Source organism: Strix aluco, chromosome 1 (genome assembly GCF_031877795.1).
Source record: "Strix aluco isolate bStrAlu1 chromosome 1, bStrAlu1.hap1, whole genome shotgun sequence".
NCBI classification, from domain to species: Eukaryota; Metazoa; Chordata; class Aves; order Strigiformes; family Strigidae; genus Strix; species Strix aluco.
This window is the reverse complement of record NC_133931.1, coordinates 25,857,116-25,877,248: the sequence shown is the minus strand read 5'-3', so window position 1 is coordinate 25,877,248 and position 20,133 is coordinate 25,857,116. Positions and strand designations below refer to the sequence as shown.

Sequence of the window (20,133 nt, the reverse complement as noted above, 5' to 3'; positions counted from 1 at the left end):
GATTGCAACACTCTTCCTAATACATCCCAGGAAGCTTTTAGTTTTTGAGGCCACAAGGTTGCACTGTTGGCTCATGGTCAACTTGGTGTCCATCAGGATCCCCAGGGCCTCTTCTGCCAAGGTGCTTTCCAGCCAGTTGGCCTGGTGCCTGAAGTTATTTTTCCTCCAGGTTCATGACTCCACATTTCCCCTTGTTGATCTCCAATGAGGTTCCTGTCAGTCTGTTTCTCCAGTCCATCACAGTCCTCCTGAATGGCAGCACAGCCCTCTGGTATATAAACAACTCCTATCTTCTGCAGTCGTGCTGATTGTGCACTCTGCCCCATGACCCAGGTCATTAATGAAGGTTTTTAACAGTGTAAGATCCCGTATTGATAGGGTACACCAGTAGCAACTGGCCTCCAGATATGCTTCATGCCACTGATCACAACCTTTCAAGCACAGGGGTTTAGCCAGTTGTCAACACACCTGCTCACCATCTACTTACATGGTCCATAATTAATCAGTTTGCAAGGATGTTATGGGAGACAGTGTTAAAAGCCTTGATAAAGTCAAGATAAACAACATCCACTGCTTTCTCTTCATCCACTGAGCCAGTCATCTAATTGTAGAAAGCCATCAGGTTGTCAGGCATGCTTTCCCTGCATAAATCCATTCTGGCTACTCCTAATCACTTTCTTACTCATGTTTGGAAATGGTTTCCAGGATTATTTTCTCCAGAACCTTCCCAGAGATCAAGGTAAGACTGACTGTCTTTTAGTTCCCCCTATTCTTCTTGTCCTTCCTATCGTCAAGAAGGACATTTGCTTTATTCCAGCCCACAGGAACCCTGTCCATTGCTACAACCATTAAGATAATGGCAAACAGCTTCACAGTAACATCAGTCAGCTCCTTTGCCAATAATGGATGTGTCCCACAGGTCTGTGTATGTACCATCTCTTTAAGCATTTCTTAACCTTATCCTTCTCAACCAAGAGTTGATATTCCTTACTCTAGCCTTTCCCACTGGCCTCAGGGGCCTGCAGTTCCTAAAGGCTGGTCTTACCAGTAGAGACCAAGGCAAAGACAACATGGAGTACCTCAGCCTTCTTCACATCCTTGGTCATGAGGACTCCTGCCCCATTTAGCAGCAGGCCCACATTTCCTCTGATCTTCCTTTTGCAGCTGATACACCTGTAGAAGGCCTGTTGTCCTCCACATCCTTTGAACAGATTCAGCTACAGATGGCTTGGCTTCCCTATCCCTGGACATTTGCACAGGATCTGTTGTCCCTCACAGGTTACCTGTCCCCACTTCCACCTCTTGAATGCTAACAGCAGCCTTCCATATGGATTTTTGTCAGTATGCATGGGTGGAAGATGATAGGCAATGGGTATGAGTTGAAGCAAGAGAAGCTCAGCCTAGATAAGGAAAAACCTTCCCCCCACCCTGTGCACATTTTAAGTGGTAGTATGTCCTGTTCGTCTATGGTACTGCTGCATGCTGATCAGGAAACACAGCAGTTGGCAGAGATGTGTAACACTACTTAGTCCACGCATTGTCACTTGATCAGCAATGCAGATTGAGTCCCAGAGGAACTTCTGCACTAGAACAACCATTCTGAAATACTCAGTACTTGTACCTACCACACTTGAATGGAGTGCCCAGGCATTTGGATTTTGACCAACCTGTAACATAAAAGAACAGACTGACAATTTTTAATAGGCCATTTTTTATTGAGAGTTAAGACCATGGTGCGTAGAACGCACTATGAAAACAAAATACAGAAGATCGCTTTAGTAAATACACACTGGTTAAGCAATGCTACCTTTTGGCAAAGTGCTGTATTTTGTCGGTTTTCAGCCTGTGTTGAACTATTAAAAATAAGAGCCAGACATTCTTCCATATCAAAAGGACTGCTACAAATAGAGAAGTGGCTCTGGAGAGAAGCTGCCATATATGCATAGACTGATGTACAGTATTAATCCTAACTGAAATGTCCCTTTTGAATCTTCAAGTTTGCTGTGTAGAAGGCACAGTTTAAAATGCAAATCTGTCTACTGACCAATACATATGAAAATACAGTTTCAGCAAGATTCATGAATATCGATTGGTATGAGACAGTGCAAGGCCTCCACTTTTACAAGAAAAAACAACACACTTTAATACAATTCAAAAGCCATATAAAAAGCCACACAGCTCACTATTAAAACAGAAAACCAAAACAAATCTAATTGCCCAATAGCTCCAGGCATAAAACAGGGCTAGACCAACATAAATACTTAAAACAAATTAACAAAAAGCCATTGATGCAGTACTATCTCACACAATAATATGGTTTCCAATATTACAAATTGAGAAGCACAGCTTTGTGCAACAAAATAGTTTATATCCTGAAAGATATAGGTTTTCATCACCAGAAAGTCATCTAGTAATGTAGTATAAAAAGATCAGTATCTCCCAATTCTAGGAGCAGTCTAAAGTTGCATTTACTTGCCTAGAGAAGAACAGACCAAGGCCCTCATTGTAATGCCTGGGAGCCTTATACTCTCAACTCCATCTCCCCGTTAAGAGTTAGAGGATTACTCACTCCTCCTAACACAGGGCGGTGGAGACTCCATCTTCCTTCATTTCACTTTAAGAAAATTAAAGCTGAAGGACTTTATATTAAGAAAAATACAGGAAAGCAAAGAATTTTCCTGAGCTAGAAAGTTGGCAGTGAGGAGAAGGACGTTTAAGACAAAAAGTTGGAGTGATAAAAGTAGATAATCTGAGACAAGTAAGAGTGAACAGATGAGAGACTGGTGAAACTACAGCTATTGCAGATAAACCAGAGTATTTGGACCACAAAGGAATTGTTGTATGGCCACGGGCACATACTGAAAAGAGTAATAACAAAATCTGGTTTAGAAACTCACGAAGTGACAAATTTTGTTTTCTTTCACTGTCCACGTGAATTCAATGTGTCTTAGAAAAATGCCTAGCATATCCAGGAAAGCACCTCTTGCTTTTACACATTTAACTATTTGTCAACATTCCTTTGCAACAATCCTAACTAATCCCAGTGAAGCAGCACATCTGCAGCGAAACAGAGGTTATGAATGCTGTTTCCTGTACATTAAGTATGTTCCACAACAATTCCAGCTGCAGAATGTGCAACAGTACCACTACATCAGGGTCAATCCAAATTGTTGGGGTTTTGCTTCAGTGAAATTGAAGCTATTTGGCTGAATTTAAAATACTTCACAGGTCTGGAATAATTCTCATTATTGATCTTGTCTAATTTCAAAGACTCCTCACACTAACATCTGTATAAGGACTACTGGAAGACATAGTTTAAATGTTAACACTTTAATGCCCTAGGCACTAAACACAAGGGAAAAACAGTAAGTCACATTCAGCACTGACAGAAAGGGGGATAAACTTACTTATACTTCCCCTCTTCTTTCAGTGCAGATTTCTGCTTCCTCACCTCCATAGCCATTTAATCCACTTCCCAGATTGATCTATCAGAGTTTGGCGTGCCATGTGGCTGCTGTGTAATACACACTCTTTGTTAACAGGTGAGCTTTACTTCTTTTTTTTTTTCTCTGTCTAAGTGCCTGCCAACTTCCAAAACAAGTTGCACAGTGTTCTTAAGAAAACTCTTGTTAGTTTTGAATGGCTTTTCTTTCCTGTTGGCCCACAGAACTACCATCCAGTCCTTCTGCCCACCATGGGCTAGGAGAACAACCACTTGACAATCCATCTCAATTTTTATACACCCTGTTATCACTGTGTTTAGTTCTGTAAGACTGTTTTTCAGCATCCCCTTCTCCCTGCCACACACAGCCCTTCATTTCCAGTCACAATTAACTCAGACTTCATTTTCATAGGGAAAGAGAAAATTAGGAGAACTTCAAATAAAACCTTCCTTCTAGCCACTTTTGAGCTACTCTCGATCTGTAAATATGAGACAATCGAACAGCAATTAGCAGCTCAGAAATAGCTATCCATCAGCCTGACTTCTTTAAAGAGCAGTCAGCTACTGATGGGACTAAAAGAATGGTTGATCCACCATCTTTTTCCTTTAACTAGACTAGAGATTAAATGAAATAGGGTGGGGGAAATAGATCTTTCAAAGACAGAAAGAGCAAGAATTCCAGAAAGGGAGTAAGAACTTGAACTGTGCCAAGTAAAACCCAGTTCAGCTCTCTGGGTTGTGCGTCTGCACTCAACCCATAGGTCCACTTTTCCTTCTAGTCCACTGTGAGGTACTACATCTGTAACGCCAGTGCCATATCACACTGCAACAATATTGGGGGGACATTTAACCCTTTTCTGATATCCATATTAAGTACCCAACATACCTACACAGACTCCACTAACACAAATAGGTACTAGGCAATTCAGATTAGATGTCCTTCTTGTAACAGTTCAGCATAGCTATGTAATATCCACCGGCAGCTACAGTATTTCCTTGTTAGAAAGTAATCATTTATGCTGAATACAGACAGATGCACAAGCTGTCGAGTACTGGTCATTAAAGCATATGGCTAACCTCAAATTTTCTAACTCCACTTTGATTAATGCAAAATGTAACTGATTTCCATCTCAGTTAAGTTTCTTTAAAATACCAACTAAGAATCCATCTATACATCATAGTTTATAAAACAGCACACAAACTATCATACTGATAGGCTTCCAAGACATTGATATTTAGCATCAACATTTAGGACTTGCTGCAAGATGTTCAGAGATTTATGTGTCATTTCAAAAGAATGCAACACTAGTTATGATTGTATTTGAAGGATTGACGATCAGCTTCAGATTGACCAAACTTACTTACTTATGTATGAAAACAAGAGCAACCTAAAAAAACAATTAGACCATAGATTAAAACCACAAGAGCCATCAGTAATTGAACTGACGCTGGCAAGGCTGGTGAACAAACAGTCCGTTGTGCTTGATATGCCGAGAGTGGCAATCCCTGGTAAGGTTTTGGCGACGGAGACCATTTTTGTTGAGATAGTGTCTTTCATTATGTTCTTTTATCCAGTGGGTAGGACGAAAGCTCTTGTTTTTTTCCAGAAAAGTTGAACGAGTAGCAAGAGCTGTGACGTAGCAGTGAACACGCTGTCCTGTTTCATTTTGGGCCTCCAGTCTAGAAATGTAACAAGCAGATATAATTCATTACTGAGGTGCATTGGGAAGACACGCAAAGTATAAAGGGCAGAACATGGACATCAACATCCAGCATTTCAGAAGGGCACCCTTATTCTGATGGACAGAGATTTGGGCTAAGGCAAGGTCAAGCCAGTTTAGGAAAAGCACACTGGTAAGTAATGTGTAGTGCTGTTAACTCATTGTGAAGGCACCACAACAGCCTTTGGACTTTTGGTGTCTTATACCATTTCACCCTTCCTTCCCCACCCCACCTCCCTAAGCCCAAGATGCAATATAGATCAGAAATACAAAGCAACGTGTGTCACACTGCTCCAGCTTTAGAAGACTTGAGAGTTATCCACTAGGCAAAGTTTGGTTTAAAATCATCTTGAACATAGGTGGTTCAGCCTGAAAACAGAAGCACACGAATGATAGTGTGTTTGGACTGCTGGCTACACAAGTAAATCCAAACAATGTTCATGCAAAGGAACGGGAAAGATAGACCAGTGGTGACACACATGGGAAAACTTCTAAGGATTGTTCCTCAACCAGCCCTCCAGATTTCACAAGCAGAGAGTCAGCAGTTTTGGCAAACCCTTACTCCATCATGCACTAGTGAAAAACAAACCCAGAGCCTAGGCAAGCAACTGACATATTGAAAAAGGATTTCCCTACTTGACAGAACAATCACTGGTGTTTCCTGAAACTTCCAAAGTAAAGCTAAAAATAGCCTGGTAGTTTTAAAAGCAAAGCAAATCCCAAGTCTGAGTGCCACAGCTGGTGTGAGACCAGTGGCACCAGAGTTGCCTGCCTTCCCTCTTCCCACACAGGACCCAACGACAAGCTGTCAACTCAGTGGTGCCCAGGAAAGATGCCTGCAAGACCAGGAGCTTGCTCAGGCATGAGCAAGAGATCTCTTGGGAAGTCTGTTTTTCAGCAGTAGCATGACTCTATAATAAAGCCTCTTCTGGAAGAGCTTAACTTGCATTTATCGCATGATGTCTCTGTAGACATAAGTCTAGACTGCCATGCCCATGGTACGCCCTTGTACCCTTGCTCTTGGGGGGCTGCAGGTGCCTGGCATGGATGTGAACTCTCCTGCCTCCCCCCACTCCTCACTGGGGTGAAATACTACTTGTCAGCAAGGGAATACTCCCTCCCTTCTACTTTCTTTTAAATATCCAAATCAACTTGCTTTTGGCTCCTTGGGTAGCTTGATATGGTCAACTGAAGCCTACAGACTCCAGAATAGCCTTGTGTGACATGCTGGTTTCCCCCTGTTCATTCACTAGATATTGTCCTAAACCTAGCACTTGAAATACAAAGCAAGAAATAAGCAAATAACACAGCAGAGATCAATTCACAGTGCCTTGTAAATACTTTCTATGCAGATTACACCAGCTTAATTTACACGAGGGCGTCCACAAACACTGGGCTACCGTTTTCTATATGGTGCAATCCCTTAACATGTTCAACACTGCTGGAGGTGGAACTCTAAGTGAAGCTTTTCTGGGGAAAGCTGTAAGGAGCTAGGAAGCCACACTACACTTATCAGAACCCGTATTTCCTAAGATGCCCTTGCTGCATGTCACTAGCTAGCAAAGGGCATCAACTGCTAATACAAAGTGCTGTGGTTTGTTATGGAAAAATATGACTAGCCTGATGAACAGGTGGAAGTTTATACAACATCCTTTCACTTTGAAGAGAATTTAAAAGGAACAAATAACTTTCATTTGCAAAAGGAGAAAAACTGGTTTAAAATTGCTGGTTGAAGATATTTAAGCTTTTTTCCTCTTATCAAATACCCTTCCAGGACTAGTTTGCAAACCAACACTCTTCTACTTGTCATCACAAAGTGAAACTGGGATAGCAGAGGTGGTTTGAATTCGCTAAAAAGGCCACATACTCCAGAAATGTAGCATTTTGGTATCTTAGCAGTTGCTGTTGGTAGCCTAGCACTAGTGAGCCCTGGGCACCGAGAGAACAGGACTGATGAGCCTCCATCAATATTGTCAAAATGTAATTTTAGAGGGGCTGTGTCTAAAGCCAGACCACCACTACATACATCTGCTGCTGTGCCCCCAGCATCTATTTTGCTAGAAAGCATAGGTGCCCTGCTAGTTGTGCTATAGAGCCAGACCTCACAAGAAACATTAAAGACTTCAGACCCCACCCCAATTAACATTTAAGTAATTTTTCTGCACTTAGCATTTTGGCTTGTTAAAGCAGATGTAGTTAGGCTTGATCAAGTAACATGATTTGGCACAAAGGTTAGTCCTAAAACCAGTATTGTTTTGGCAGACAAGGCTCTAGAGGAAGCAGTGTTGCTAGCAGCCTGATCAAACAAAAAGCATTGTCCCAAAACAGTAGTACTTACTGTGCCAGTGTGCCTTAAGCAGCTTTTCTTGGCCCTACAATGTTAAATGGCCAACCATTAAACCACTAGACTTTCAAAACAGCTTTTGAAACTTACTGCATTCAGTGCAATTGACGTTCCCAGTTTCTGTAGTCTACCTCAGCTTTAGACTTAAGTCTCCTCCCATTTCTGCCACACAAAATAACCTATACAAAAGCCTAGATCCTCTGATGAAGCAATAGCACAGAATACAGTATGAAGAAACTTAATCACACAGTTTTCAACACAGTTGAAGATCATCACACCTTTAGCTTCCCCATTAAAGCAGCTTAACTGTACTGCATAACATGACAGAATTCTCCAGAAGAATTTATACCAGTATCCCCAGTTTAAGTCACTGAGAAGTCAGTATCCAACTTTGTGTATTACTAACCACTGAAAATTGGTATTTCAGATAAACTGGTCTACTGTTTTCACCGGGTCATGCCTCAGCCTACAGTTCTCTTGCAGGTTCCTTCAGACGCTCATTTTAACAGGTGCTGTGTGCTCATAGCTTCCCACCAATTTAAGTTAAGCTAGATCCTTGATGCTTAGCATCACAAACTGCCCTCCCCAAATAATTACACAGATCCCTCACTCTGAGATTAATGGTACCAGCACTATACTTCAATATTATACAGCAGCATGTCATCTCAAAGTCACCTGTTTCTTTGAACTAAGAACTTTAAATATGACAAGGAACTGATGAGAACAGTCAATGGGCATCTACCTAGAGCAACTCTACCACTACACTCATTTTTTCCTGTATAACAAAAGCTTAGTATGAGTTTGGGTTTTTTTAATTGTTTCTAAGGGTAAGCACCAGACAGGACAAAAAGTCAGTCTTTGTTATTAACCAGGATTCAAAAAACACCTGATTATTTCCAAATCAATGAACACACAGGTCAGTGTGGAGTCATAACAGCAAAGAAATACTCTATTTGTATACATTTATATATACTGTACTTGTATAGCTGTATATACTGTATGGTTAACACCGAAGAAGCAGTGCATGGCAACACGCCTCTACAATAATCCCACATGGCTAGATCTTTAGGGCCCAAAACCAAAAGCACAACTTCTTACCTTGCTAAGAGTAGAAGTTTGCAACACAAATTTTTACCTTGAGGGCAGTAAGTTTTGCAGAATATTTCAGTTTGCTTTTGTTCCACAAGCCACCTGTGGAAAAATTTAATCCTACCCTAATCTATCACTAGGCTAATAAAAAAAAAAAGATTACCAAAATAGACTTCCTTGTCAGGATAATTAAAGTAATATTTTTCATGTCATGAGGTGACTCAAAAATTACTGACTAATAGTTACGAAAAATGCAAAAAGCTATGAAGGGGGCAAAGTGCTTTCAAATCTGTGTTACCAGCTATACAGTTAACTGTCACCAGTTCCAACAGGACCGGAGCGTATTCTGCAAGGCAATAATTAGGCTCCATAAATATTCATTGCAGTGTCAAAATTGCATACCCAACTGTTTCCTGACACGGTCATCTTGTATAACATTTTTCTAAGCAGGCAGGCAACCCTGACCACCCTACCCACCTTGTGTAGTATTCATGCTTTATTCACTTGCTCTGAAATAAGCTGGAAAATTCAGTATTAAATGTCTAAGCTGATCAAGTAGAAACCAGATATTTTCAGCAACAGAGTTCCTTGACAAGAGAAGTCAGACGTACCTGGGACTACCTGGGCTGTGAAATTCCTCATCTCCACATCCAGTCTCATTAAGGCTGTGACAGGTATCATGGACAGCATACACAGACATGCTGGGGTGCTCTATTAGGAGGTTCTCCATTGGACTGGTTTCCACTTTGATAGTGGTTAATCCACCTGCAGTAAAACATGGGGGAGGGGTAATAAACCAACTCTCCTCCATGGGACACGACTCAAACTGGATGAAGCAAGATTCGTTGGCCTCTGGCAAGTGTTCCAAGGGAGACGGTAAACAAGAGAAGACGGGCGAGCTGTCTGTGGCCGATGCTTCAGCAATGTCCGCTTCCTCCACGGAGCAAGTAGTGCAAGTGTCTGCTGTAGGTGGCAATTAGTCAGTGGAGAGGAACCCATGAATGTTGGTGATTGCAGGTGGTCAAAAACAACAATGTTGCACGTAGCCAAAAATGGAATATAAAAAAAACAGAGAAACAGAAATAAATCTTTATTAGCATGTACACACATTTTTTTTTTTTTAAAGAGGAGGGGAAAAGGGAGTTCCCTGATAAGTCACGCTAGACACGTAAAACAACTGTTATCAGTAAAGCAATACAATTGCATAATAGGTCAAATATATTTTATCTGTACAAGTGGTTCTGCTGAAGCCTGTGTCAGGCTTATAAACCTGACATCATTTTTCTCATCAGTTTACATAACATGTTTTGGTACATTTATTTGGAAGACACCCTATAATCTAATCTACACTGGTTTTGCTTAGGGAAAGTTTCTCCCAAGCTACTGGTTTCTTCACATGGAAGACAGACAACTAAGAAGCAGATCAGGACAAAAACAGAGCTTATGTTTGACAGACATCTTACCTATAAAGTCAACCAGAATCCACTCATCATCTTCTTTCTCACTGAACTCTGGCTCTTGGCTGGACAAGCTATCAATCTCTCCCATGAGCATGTTATTTAACCTCTGGAACATTACTAAGGCAGGAACAAGACTTTGGCTGGCAGGTCTTTATATCCAAGGTTCAAGGCACAGCTCACACTGTACTAGCAGAGTGGCATAGACTTGAGATTAAAGTGCATAGATGCTTTATCAGCTTCGGTACAGGACATGCAGAGGCATGACTGGTAAACAGTTTATACAAAACCTGCAAAAAATGATGACAAGAGTCTTAATGACAAAGAAACAGGTAACACCCCTAGGGAACAAATTAAAAACCCTCTCCTTAGTGCAGTCTGAGGTACCAGTGAACAGTTTTCCTTAAGAGGAGAGGCAGCTTCACAGGTATTCACTGTTCCCTCCCAGCTAGATACATACAGAAAAAGCCTAGGTCTCTCCTCAGAGCTAAACACCTTTTTCTTGATTCTCCTCCCCGTGCAAATGTCTGTTCAGCTGTCGGTTCTCACCTTCTCCTGCGGGAAGAGAGGACTCCTGTACAGGAGTCTCATGCCTACACTCACCAAAGTGCTCCCTGCCTGTCTTCCTGGTCAGAAAATGATGCAAAGGGCAAGTGCATGCTTTCTGCTCCAGACAACACATCTCCTCTGTTGACACTGCCTTACGCCTCTCCCAGAGACTCCTGTGAGCTTCTCATCACACACAGCTCAGGGCCACTGCCTACAAGTTAACATAGCAGGAAGGCACGTCCTGTCTTCAGGGTCGAAGTGCACTACATAGTTGCCAGTGGGATCATTTTCACAGCAACTGCCCAACTAGTCATGTGTGGTAAGTCTAAGTAACAAGGAAAAGTAACTTATATACTTAATTAAAACATGGGTTTTTTTCTCAGTACACTTCCCTAATTCTACGTGAAGTTAGTCACCATAAGCATAAACTCTACATTTAGCAGTTAAGATGAAAAATCCCGTTAGTACTGAGAAGCTGAATGTTCAAGCCATCTCAGATCAGCATGCTTCCAGCCTTTGAATATTTATGTATGAGCCAATAAATAGAAGCCATTGAAGTAGCTGAAAAAGTAAAGGCTACACACGAAAAATATTGACTGATTTAACTACAAGTTAACTTCACCATTGCAATATTTCAATTATCACAGCATCTCAGGATTATTACAGATTAAATACCTGTTTCATAATTAAGTAGGGAAGAAGACAGGCATGTAAGGGGGCATTAGTGTCTGCATTCAGAAAGAGAAAGGGAGTAAGGCACACTATAAGAGACAAACCCAGCCATTAAGTAACGTTCTTTATGGATTGTATCTTCTTTTAAGGCCAGTATATACTGCTTCACCCTATAACTCTCAGGTCATTTTGGCCTCCTACGTCATCTTACCCCAGGACACCAGAACCCATCACCTACTTTTTCAATGCAAGGACAAGCACCTGCTCCATACAGTACAGCTCCTATAGACATTTATGCAGCTACCTCCTTATTCAAACAGCACAAAAGGGTAGGATTAGAGTTTAAAGTAGTCTTCAGAAGCAATATGAAAAGGAACAGTGTAACTCAAGAAGTTATGCACTCTAGTTCTTCAACAGGAACTATCAGCCACAGGAAAATACAAGACTAGGAACAACTAGCTCAGCTGCAGTAGTGATAAAAGGCTGTTTTTTAGGGCCACACTTGAAAAATTAAACATCTGGGCTCTCGTTAAAGAGAGCTACAAGAATGACCAGAAGTCTAAAGAAAAATGGTAAAATTTAAAAAAAGAAAGGCTTAACAGAGGGAAGGAAAAAATGACAACAGTAGTCAATTATGTGAAGAAAGAGGCAAACATTTATTCCCTTCTTCTACGTTCACAGCAAGCAGAAGTGGCTTTTAACTGCAGTAAAGTTCAGTTTTCAGTGGTTACTTGCAGGAAACACTTTTAACCATTAAGGTTGCTAAGCCCTGAATGGGTTACCTAAGGAAATGCTAAATGCCCGCAGTGTTCCTATGCATCTTCTTGAGAAGGTTTATTATAGCCAGAGCTTGCCCCGGATAAGGAAATAGACTCTAAGTGAAAGCTTAAAGTCTGTAGCTTTCCCATTATCTTCCACATCCATCCCTAACCCTTTTCTGGCACAAGGCCCAGGAACAAGAGAGTTCACTTTTTCTTTAGGCTAACTAGCAAGCCATAGTGTAATTGCTGGTCAGTGCTGGCTTTCCCTGTACTCCCACACGCATGCATTGCCTCTTTCCTAGCTTAAGACTGGAAGTACCTCCAGGCAGAGGCTTTTTGTTCTGTGCATAGAGTGGAGCAAGATGAGAGCTCACACTCCTATATTAAGACTCCACAAGCATCACAGAAACATCAAATAATTAACCTCTAACAAGCAAGTGAGCGATCACTGTTCCCAAGAACGTAAGCAAAAGAAACTACAGCTTTTGACCCATAAACATCTTTCTGTAGATCAAAATCAGTTTGTCCCATTTTCCCCTTCCCTCATCCCAAGGAAGGGCCAAAAAACCATCTGAATCATTTAGAAACCAGTTGATGTTTTGACATTCTTTTGGACAAGTGCCTTTAAAAATGCCACACTTGCCTGCTATTGTGCAAGTCAGATGGGGACCAAGAAGTGACACCGTTATCAAGCACAACCGTTAGGGGAGGCAAACGAGACAGAGGCTGAAAGAGAGGGACTCCAGCTCTTAGACAGGAACTATCAGCTCAAGAAATACAAGACTAGGAACAACTTGACTCAGCTACAATAGTGATTAAGAAGTTGTTACAGATAACACACCCAATGCACGTCAACAGTATTGTATTGTCGCATAAACCACCTTTTTCTTTCTATCCTAGCAGATGAGATGGGCGCACGCTAAGCAAAAAAAAACCCCACAACCCCAAACCGAAAAGAGACAGCCCCCCAAATCACTTCTGCAGTTCCCCGTTAGAGCTTGGCTGCTGATCTTCCCGTGCCCTCAGCTCGCAGCCTTTTAATTACCACCAGGAGGCTCCAAAAAGCCGCTTTCCGCGGAGCCGGCGGGTGACCCGGCCGAGCCCGCAGCAGCTGCGCACCTTCCCGGAGTCCAGCCCCACCGCTGGGCGGGGGGGACGCGACTACCGGCTGCTCGACAGCCGGGAAAACGGCAAAACCCTCCCGGTCTCGGTGTTTTCCGAGGACAAGCCGGCACGGGCGCATGGGGAGAGGGGAACTCTACCGCTGCTGCTGCGTTTCACCGCCTCGCCCGGGCGCTCAGACCGCGGGACACCGTTAAACCCGCCGGGGAGCGAGCAGCGCGCTGAGCCCCAGACGCCGCTAAGCAAATTCACTCACCCGCAGCGCTCCCAGCTCCGCCACCGCACCGACTCCGCACCCCGCGGAGCCCTTTGTTGTTATAGCCGCGGCGCGCAGCTGACGGCCCGGCCGCCCCGGCCCCGCCCCTCCCCGCCCCTCCGCCAATGGGCGCCGCCGGCGGCTGTCGCTAACGCACGTGACGGGCGGGCAGGGACGGGGCGAGGCGAGGCGGACGCGGGGGCGGGGCGGGGCCGTGGCCCCGCCCCGCCCCCGGGCCCGCCTCGCCTCGCCCCCGCGTTCCCGGAGCCGGTGGCTGCGGATAAATTCGCGAAGTTTGGGGAAAATAAAGCGCTGAACACAGAGGGGGTGGGGGGTTCCGTTAAGGTGGTAGTTATACGGTTAACTTGGAAAGCAGGTGGTTAGGAACAGAGGTAGTTAAGTACACCAAATCTTAACTAAGTAGTTAAATATGCAAATTAATTATTGATTAAGCATGTGTGTTTAAATATGCACAATCTTGATTTATAGAGTGGCTTGGGTCAAGAGGAGTCTTCAAAGATCATCTAGTTCCAACCCCCCTGCCATGGGCAGGGACACCTTCTACTAGACCAGGTTGCTCAAAGCCCCGTCCAACCTGGCCTTGAACACTGCCAGGGAGGGGGCAGCCACAGCTTGTCTGGGCAACCTGTGCCAGTGTCTCACCACCCTCACAGGAAAGAAGTTCTTCCTTATATCTAATCTAAATCCACCCTCTTTCCATCATCCCTCATGCTATCCCTACACTCCCTGATAACAGTCCTTCCCCATCTTTCCTGTAGCCCCCTTTAAGTACGGGAAGGCCGCTATAAGGTCTCCCTGGAGCCTTCTCTTCTCCAGGCTGAACAACCCCAACTCTCAGCCTGTCCTCACAGGGGAGGTGCTCCATCCCTTCGATCATTTTTGCAGCCTCCTCTGGACCCACTCCAACAGGTCCACATGTTTCTTGTACTGGGGATCCCAGAGCTGGATGCAGGACTCCAGGTGGGGTCTCACAGGAGCAAAGTAGAGGGTGATAACAATTATTAGGCTGAAGCACCTTAGCTGGGCTGTAAAGTTTCTAAGTCACACATCTGAAGCCCCAGAAAACTTCTGCATTAGGTCACTTACCCCATCCAATCCCTGTTTTTCTTTACTGAAAAAAAGAAGAGGTGATGAACATAAATGCAATGCTCTTCTGAGAGATGAACAGCTAAAAGGAAAGAAATTTCCAGGCAGTGAAGTTACAGTCCAGGAGAGCTGGTGTAGCCGTGCTGCACACCTTCAGTTGCTTTAATACAACTCTGACTATATCAGAATGTTAATAGTCACTCCAGACTGAGCAAATCCAGGCAAATATCTGTGTCCTTCAGAAGATGCTGAAATAAACTGGTGATGTGTAGCCAAGCAGCTTTTACATGCGACACATCTTAACAATTTAGGATTTTTCATGTTTTCAGTAGCACTGAGTAACTTGATTTGTAACAAGCAGTTTCTCCTAAAATACAAGGTGTGCAACATGAGTGTGTTACAACACAGATAAACTTCTTGATCTTTTAACCTCAGTATTTATTAATATATTTTTTTTACATTTTTTTTTCCTTGTAAGGACAAAGTTTTTCTATGTAAAACAAAATGGAAAAGTAAATTTTGGAAAAACACTGCAAAGTGTCTTCCTGTGGCTGTGAATAGGCTGTGTAATTTGACTGACAAACTGCCTAGCTACACAGTTTGCAATATTTTTGCAAAAACTTGAAATATCTGGTATTTGATGACACTTTTCTAGGCTGAACTAACCCTTCCTGGATTATGAGATCAACTTCATTTTTATAACATTGGCACTATCAAGGGGCATAATCTGATTGTATGTTTGATCGTACTTTTGGTTTATAAGTTGAAGCAACTCGTGAAGACACCTACAAAGTCTCTTTGATTTTCAGTGATAGTGGCTCCAAGATTGAAGGGGGGAGGGGAGATGGCAGAAGCAGCGCGTGTCTGCAAATTCAAGATAGGCGAGACAGAAAATTAAATTTACAGAATAAATGCCCCAAAGGATTTATCTGCATTGCAAAATTACATTGTGTTAGAACACGTTAATTAAGGCGATACAAAGCACTTGGTGTAGACAAGAACTGTCATGTTTGGCAGCTGGGTTACATTGGGTCAACAACAACAACAAATGTTAAACATAATAGTCTTTGTTTATAATGACTGTTATATTAAGCATTACGTGTTAATCAATTAACATAATGTATTTTTCCAGTGTAGGCAAGCCCTAGGAAGGCTTGGGTTGTGTTTGAGACAGAGACTCCTAATGAAGTTAAAAGGCCAGCGTTCATATTTTTTAAAGTCCCCTGAGAAGTAATTAAAGGGATAGAAGCTCTCCTCTTTCTGTAGTGTTGCTCTCCATTTCTTTCCTCTTCATTTCACTTACCTTATTTCTTAATTCCCTATCGTCACAAAATGGTGGAAACAATGGACTTGCTTATTCTTTCCTCCAAATCGCATTGCTGTTGGCAGGAGAGGGGCAGATCTGAAAGGTGCCCCTCTTCTCAGCCTGGCAACCAGTGTGCTTTTGTTCCAGATCTGACAAGTACTTAGGCATATGAATGGTTTCAAATGAAATAAATTATGTGTGTGGACTTAAATACCTGCTGACCAAGAGCCTGGGTATTTCATCCTGCACTCACTGAGGTCAATGACAAATTTTCTGGTGATTGCAATGGTGCAGGTTGTGGCCTTAGATGCTTTACCAAAGTCTTTCAAATCAATTAGCCTTTCTATTGATTCTAATGGTTGTTAGATCAGGCTCTCAGACAGCAAAAGAAATACAGTCATTTTGGTCTGGGGCTTGCTGGACACAAAAGTTGACCCAGAGATTGGCCTTCCCTTGGGAAATTTGACTTTTATAATTGTATTACAGAAAAAAAAATCTGAAAAGATCTCTGGAGCAAGGGAACCATTCATATTTCCAATAATACGTGCCCTTGCATGATTCTGAATTATTGGTAGAAGCTAGCAGAGAGTCTGTTGTACTTTCTGTGTGCTCAGTGGCAGCTTAATGGCACAGCCATTGCTGTGCCTGCAAAAACTTCCCTGAGCATCCAGAGTGCTCTGTGTGTCACAGGAATAGTAAACAACAGGGCAGCAGTCCCCTGTTACTTGAACTGCATTGATTTTTCAAGATCCTACACATTAATGCAAGGCATGGCCTATTATCCGGGTTCCCACTGCGATGAAATACTACAGCAGTATTTAGCAGGCACAATGTATGTCTAGCCATGGAGTACAGAAACACTGACCTTCCTACCACAAGACCTGCAAGTTACAATGAGTGCATTGAGCTTATAACAAAGCACTGCCATGTGTCGTGCCTCTTGGAGAGGCCCTGCTCTGCAGACATGCCTGTTTAAATGGTAGGTGAGTATGCAGATCTATCTCTGTGTTAGAAACATTGAGTAGCAGGAGGGAGAACAACACCAAACAGAGCTTGCACAGACTAAGAAAATAAACTCCCTCTAAACTTTGGAGCTGTATCCTCCAGACAAAGAGAAATAAAAATTCTTTCCAAACAATGTGTCACGAGCCACTTTATATCACTCTGAGTTACCTGCATGAACAAACCCACCATTCCCACGCAGCATGAACCTGACATATTTGTACAGGAACCTCCGCACCATTCACTTTTGCTGACGTGTGTCATTGATTTAAAGTCAGTGCAGCACAGCTACCAAAGTTTCCATTTAATGTTCAGTTAAAAACTGATGCTCTGAACCTTATCATGATTAAGACCAAGTCTAATGCCTTCTGCCCCATGGCTTCTCTCCGGCTGTGTCAGAAAGTCGTGTGTTGTATGGGAAGAGATTCTGCGCAATTCTGCAAGATCACTGCTGTCAGATAGGTCTTGGTCTGTCCTGCTGAATGCAATATGCAGAAATAGCAAGGGTTTATAATTTTAAAATTATCTCAAGTTTATGATTAACCACAATGAAATACTTTTTTCTTTTCCCCTATGGAAAAGATACTAACTGCTGTTCAAAAAAGTCCAAGCTTTTCCATCCAAATTTAGGTACAAACATTTCAAACCTGTTGTTTAAAGCAAGAGCAGTCTGAACAGATCCGAGCTTAAAAAAGCACAGTCTGACATTTGTGTCCTTGCACAAATGTCAATCCCTTTTTTGAAGTGGACTTTTAGATTTAAACATCAGTCCAATGAAAATGGGCACCTCCTTTTCTGCTCTTTTTCCTCTGACTTTAGTGCAAATGTTTCTGCAACATTGTCTTAAAGATACCAGATTGATTGTTCCTGCTGTAAGTCACAAATTTCTAATGCTATTTTCCCAAGCAGCAAGTTAAAATCTTGAGTAAGAGCAGGCCTTTCCAGACTTTTACTCAAAACAGGTGCTAGAGACCTGTTTCTGTATTTCTAGAGCATTGAACTCAGCAAATTCAAGAATCCAATTTTGACGCGACTAGGAGCCTCATGATTTGGCCGGGTGAAATCCAAGGAGGCAGAAATTACTGGATATGATCCTCTAAACCAGACTGAAAAAGTTGGGGGATTCAGTTTTCTGTGGAAGAACTATTGTCTTAAAACATTAAACCCACCATCCTCTTCAGAAGAGTCCTTGGTTAGAAAAACTCTTTTTCCTTAGAAACTGTCAAAATGCAGTTCCTGCTTTTCATATTGTTTGAGAGCAAAACCAGGTATAATTCTGTCTTCAAATTGCCATTGGCAGGAATCCATTGTAAATCATTGCCAGATTAAAAAAATAACGGTAAGCTTTAGCCACACATTGAGCTCTTTCTCTCCATTCCGTCAAAATAAAAATACTCTAAGAAGTCAGTATAGATTTCCATGGTCTGAATAACTCTGATTTTTTCTAGAGCACCTTCAATGACAGCATTTGAATTGTTAGCTTGGGCTGGAGTGTGTCGGGCGTCTCAGCAGGTAGTGCTGTACCACAGTGCCAGCCAGCAGAGAGCCAGAGGCAGATACCTCTTCTTGTGTCATTATGTGAATGATTTTTCTCCTGAGCCCAGACTCGTTCATCAAGTATTTTCCATTGGGATTATCTGCCCTCTTTATATTTGTCTCTTGTACTAGAAAAAGTCCAGCATATTTTCACTGCTCTTGCCTGAACCTGCCCTCTCTTTCAGCACTTGGTAATACAAGACCCTATTGTACCTCTGGGTACAGCCGGGAATCATGCTCTTCTACTGTTTTCTTCTTTGCCCTGTGATTAGAGAGGCTTTCCAGAAGCACACCTCCCACCTCAGACAGTCAAGTAAAGTGTTCTTATCATCCAAAGGGGAAATGACCCGTGAATTTTTGACTATGACATTGAACATGCATTTGTTACATTTATGAAATTTCTGTATGCTTCAGATGTTTGATGGGTTATTAGCCCTTCATTTTTTTCATTCTTTATCTCAGTGGTGATGTTAGGACGATGGGCACCCCACGGTCAATGTACAGGTTGAGTTTAGGAGGAACTTACCTTGGTGCCATAATTTATTTTCCTATGCTGGATTTATCTTTGTAATGATTGTCATTTAATGTTCAGTGAGAGGACAAGTAGGTTTCTTCATCTGTGGCATATCTATGCTTTAAATCATGTGGGAATGACAGACAGCGTGCAAGAGAGCTTCCTCCTTAAACTGTCAGCCCAAAGCGTGTTTTGTTGTGTGGCTAGCCATGCTTAGAACCCTTCCTTGAATTCTTCTGCACAACCGCAGAGTCAGCAGACACACACTGTTCACATCTCTGAGGCATTTTTAGTCTCACCAGTGATCTATTTGTTTCCTTTCAGCTTTCCCACTGATTCATATGCTTCCTAAAATAGTGAGCACTATCTTTGTTCTGTTGTGACGAGTTACAAAAGAATTAGCAACATCAGTTTAGCACCAAGTAATATGAATCACATCATATGCTTGGATGTGCTTGGATTTCTACTGTAAGACTCCATCCAATTGCAAATTACCATTATTTTTGAAAGATCTCTTAGTTTTTCCAGGGTACAAAGCCACACACCATGATTCTGTGTTGTTATTCTTTTCAGTGATGGATGTTTCTTGCAAATACCAAGCCCAACATTTCTCAACATATCTCAGACCAGCTCCAAAAAATTAAAAAAAAAAGGCCAAGTACTTCTGAGAGAAGATCAAATAATGTCTATTGCAACAGAGCCGGAGGGGATTATAGTGGATAAAAGACGAGACCCTTCCTGCTCCCAGGTCTCAGGCACTGCATCGGTAACAAAGCCAATCAATACTTCACAACGTCCTTAGCTCGCATGTTCAAATCTAATTTTAGCGCGGTATATATACAAATATATATGTGTTTCTCTGTGTATTTCATAAATTATTTATACAGTGTATTACAGTGTATATGTATGTATATGTAGTTTACACATGGAGGAATTGACTTGGGATCCCCAGCACTTATTGACAGGTTTCTTGCTTAGGTCAGCCACGACGAATGCCAGCACTCTGTGCCAGCTTAGCTCTGCTGAATGAATAAATAGTGTGGGAGGTCTTGTCTGTTGAGCTAAGCATTTCATAGAAGCCAGGTGCAAGCGTCATCGTTGCATACTGAATTGCTGCAACTCAGAATCTGGTATTACAGTCATCTGAAGAGCTCTTTTCAGATAGCATTTTAAAACTGGCTCTGTGCAATAACAAATTAATGAGGTCTCAGTCTCTGCAACATTTGTGCTAATGAAGCCTCTAGGCAAGAGACAG

The 20,133-nt window shown here is 42.3% G+C and overlaps 1 protein-coding gene across 6 annotated transcripts; it reads right to left on the bottom strand.

Annotated features, from left to right (window-relative positions):
* Nucleotides 1-1,694: 1,694 nt before the first annotated feature.
* TP53INP1 (tumor protein p53 inducible nuclear protein 1) lies at nt 1,695-13,510 on the bottom strand. 6 transcript variants are annotated; one of them, XM_074815616.1, is made up of 5 exons: nt 13,414-13,510; nt 10,060-10,343; nt 9,208-9,559; nt 7,502-7,535; nt 4,935-5,122 (listed from the first exon to the last, which is right to left on the bottom strand). In XM_074815616.1, the coding sequence occupies exons 2-5, from the start codon at nt 10,169-10,171 to the stop codon at nt 5,105-5,107; spliced, it is 516 nt and encodes a 171-aa protein (XP_074671717.1). In that variant the 5' UTR covers nt 10,172-10,343; nt 13,414-13,510; the 3' UTR covers nt 4,935-5,104. The 6 variants fall into 6 exon arrangements, with proteins under 6 accessions (XP_074671679.1, XP_074671689.1, XP_074671728.1 ...); XM_074815598.1 differs by lacking the exon at nt 4,935-5,122 and adding an exon at nt 5,130-5,532; XM_074815607.1 differs by lacking the exon at nt 4,935-5,122 and adding an exon at nt 5,130-5,532 and having other exon boundaries at nt 9,208-9,556.
* Nucleotides 13,511-20,133: the final 6,623 nt, after the last annotated feature.

Bases quoted from the DNA above. Each gene is read 5' to 3' on its own strand.
- TP53INP1 (XM_074815578.1), bottom strand. From the start codon at position 10,171: ATGTTCCAGAGGTTAAATAACATGCTCATGGGAGAGATTGATAGCTTG. The intron at 9,560-10,059 runs GTAAGATGTCTG...TGCCACCTACAG, and splicing joins GATTCTGGTTGACTTTATAG to CAGACACTTGCACTACTTGC. The intron at 5,123-9,207 runs GTACGTCTGACT...TTACATTTCTAG, and splicing joins CACAGCCCAGGTAGTCCCAG to ACTGGAGGCCCAAAATGAAA.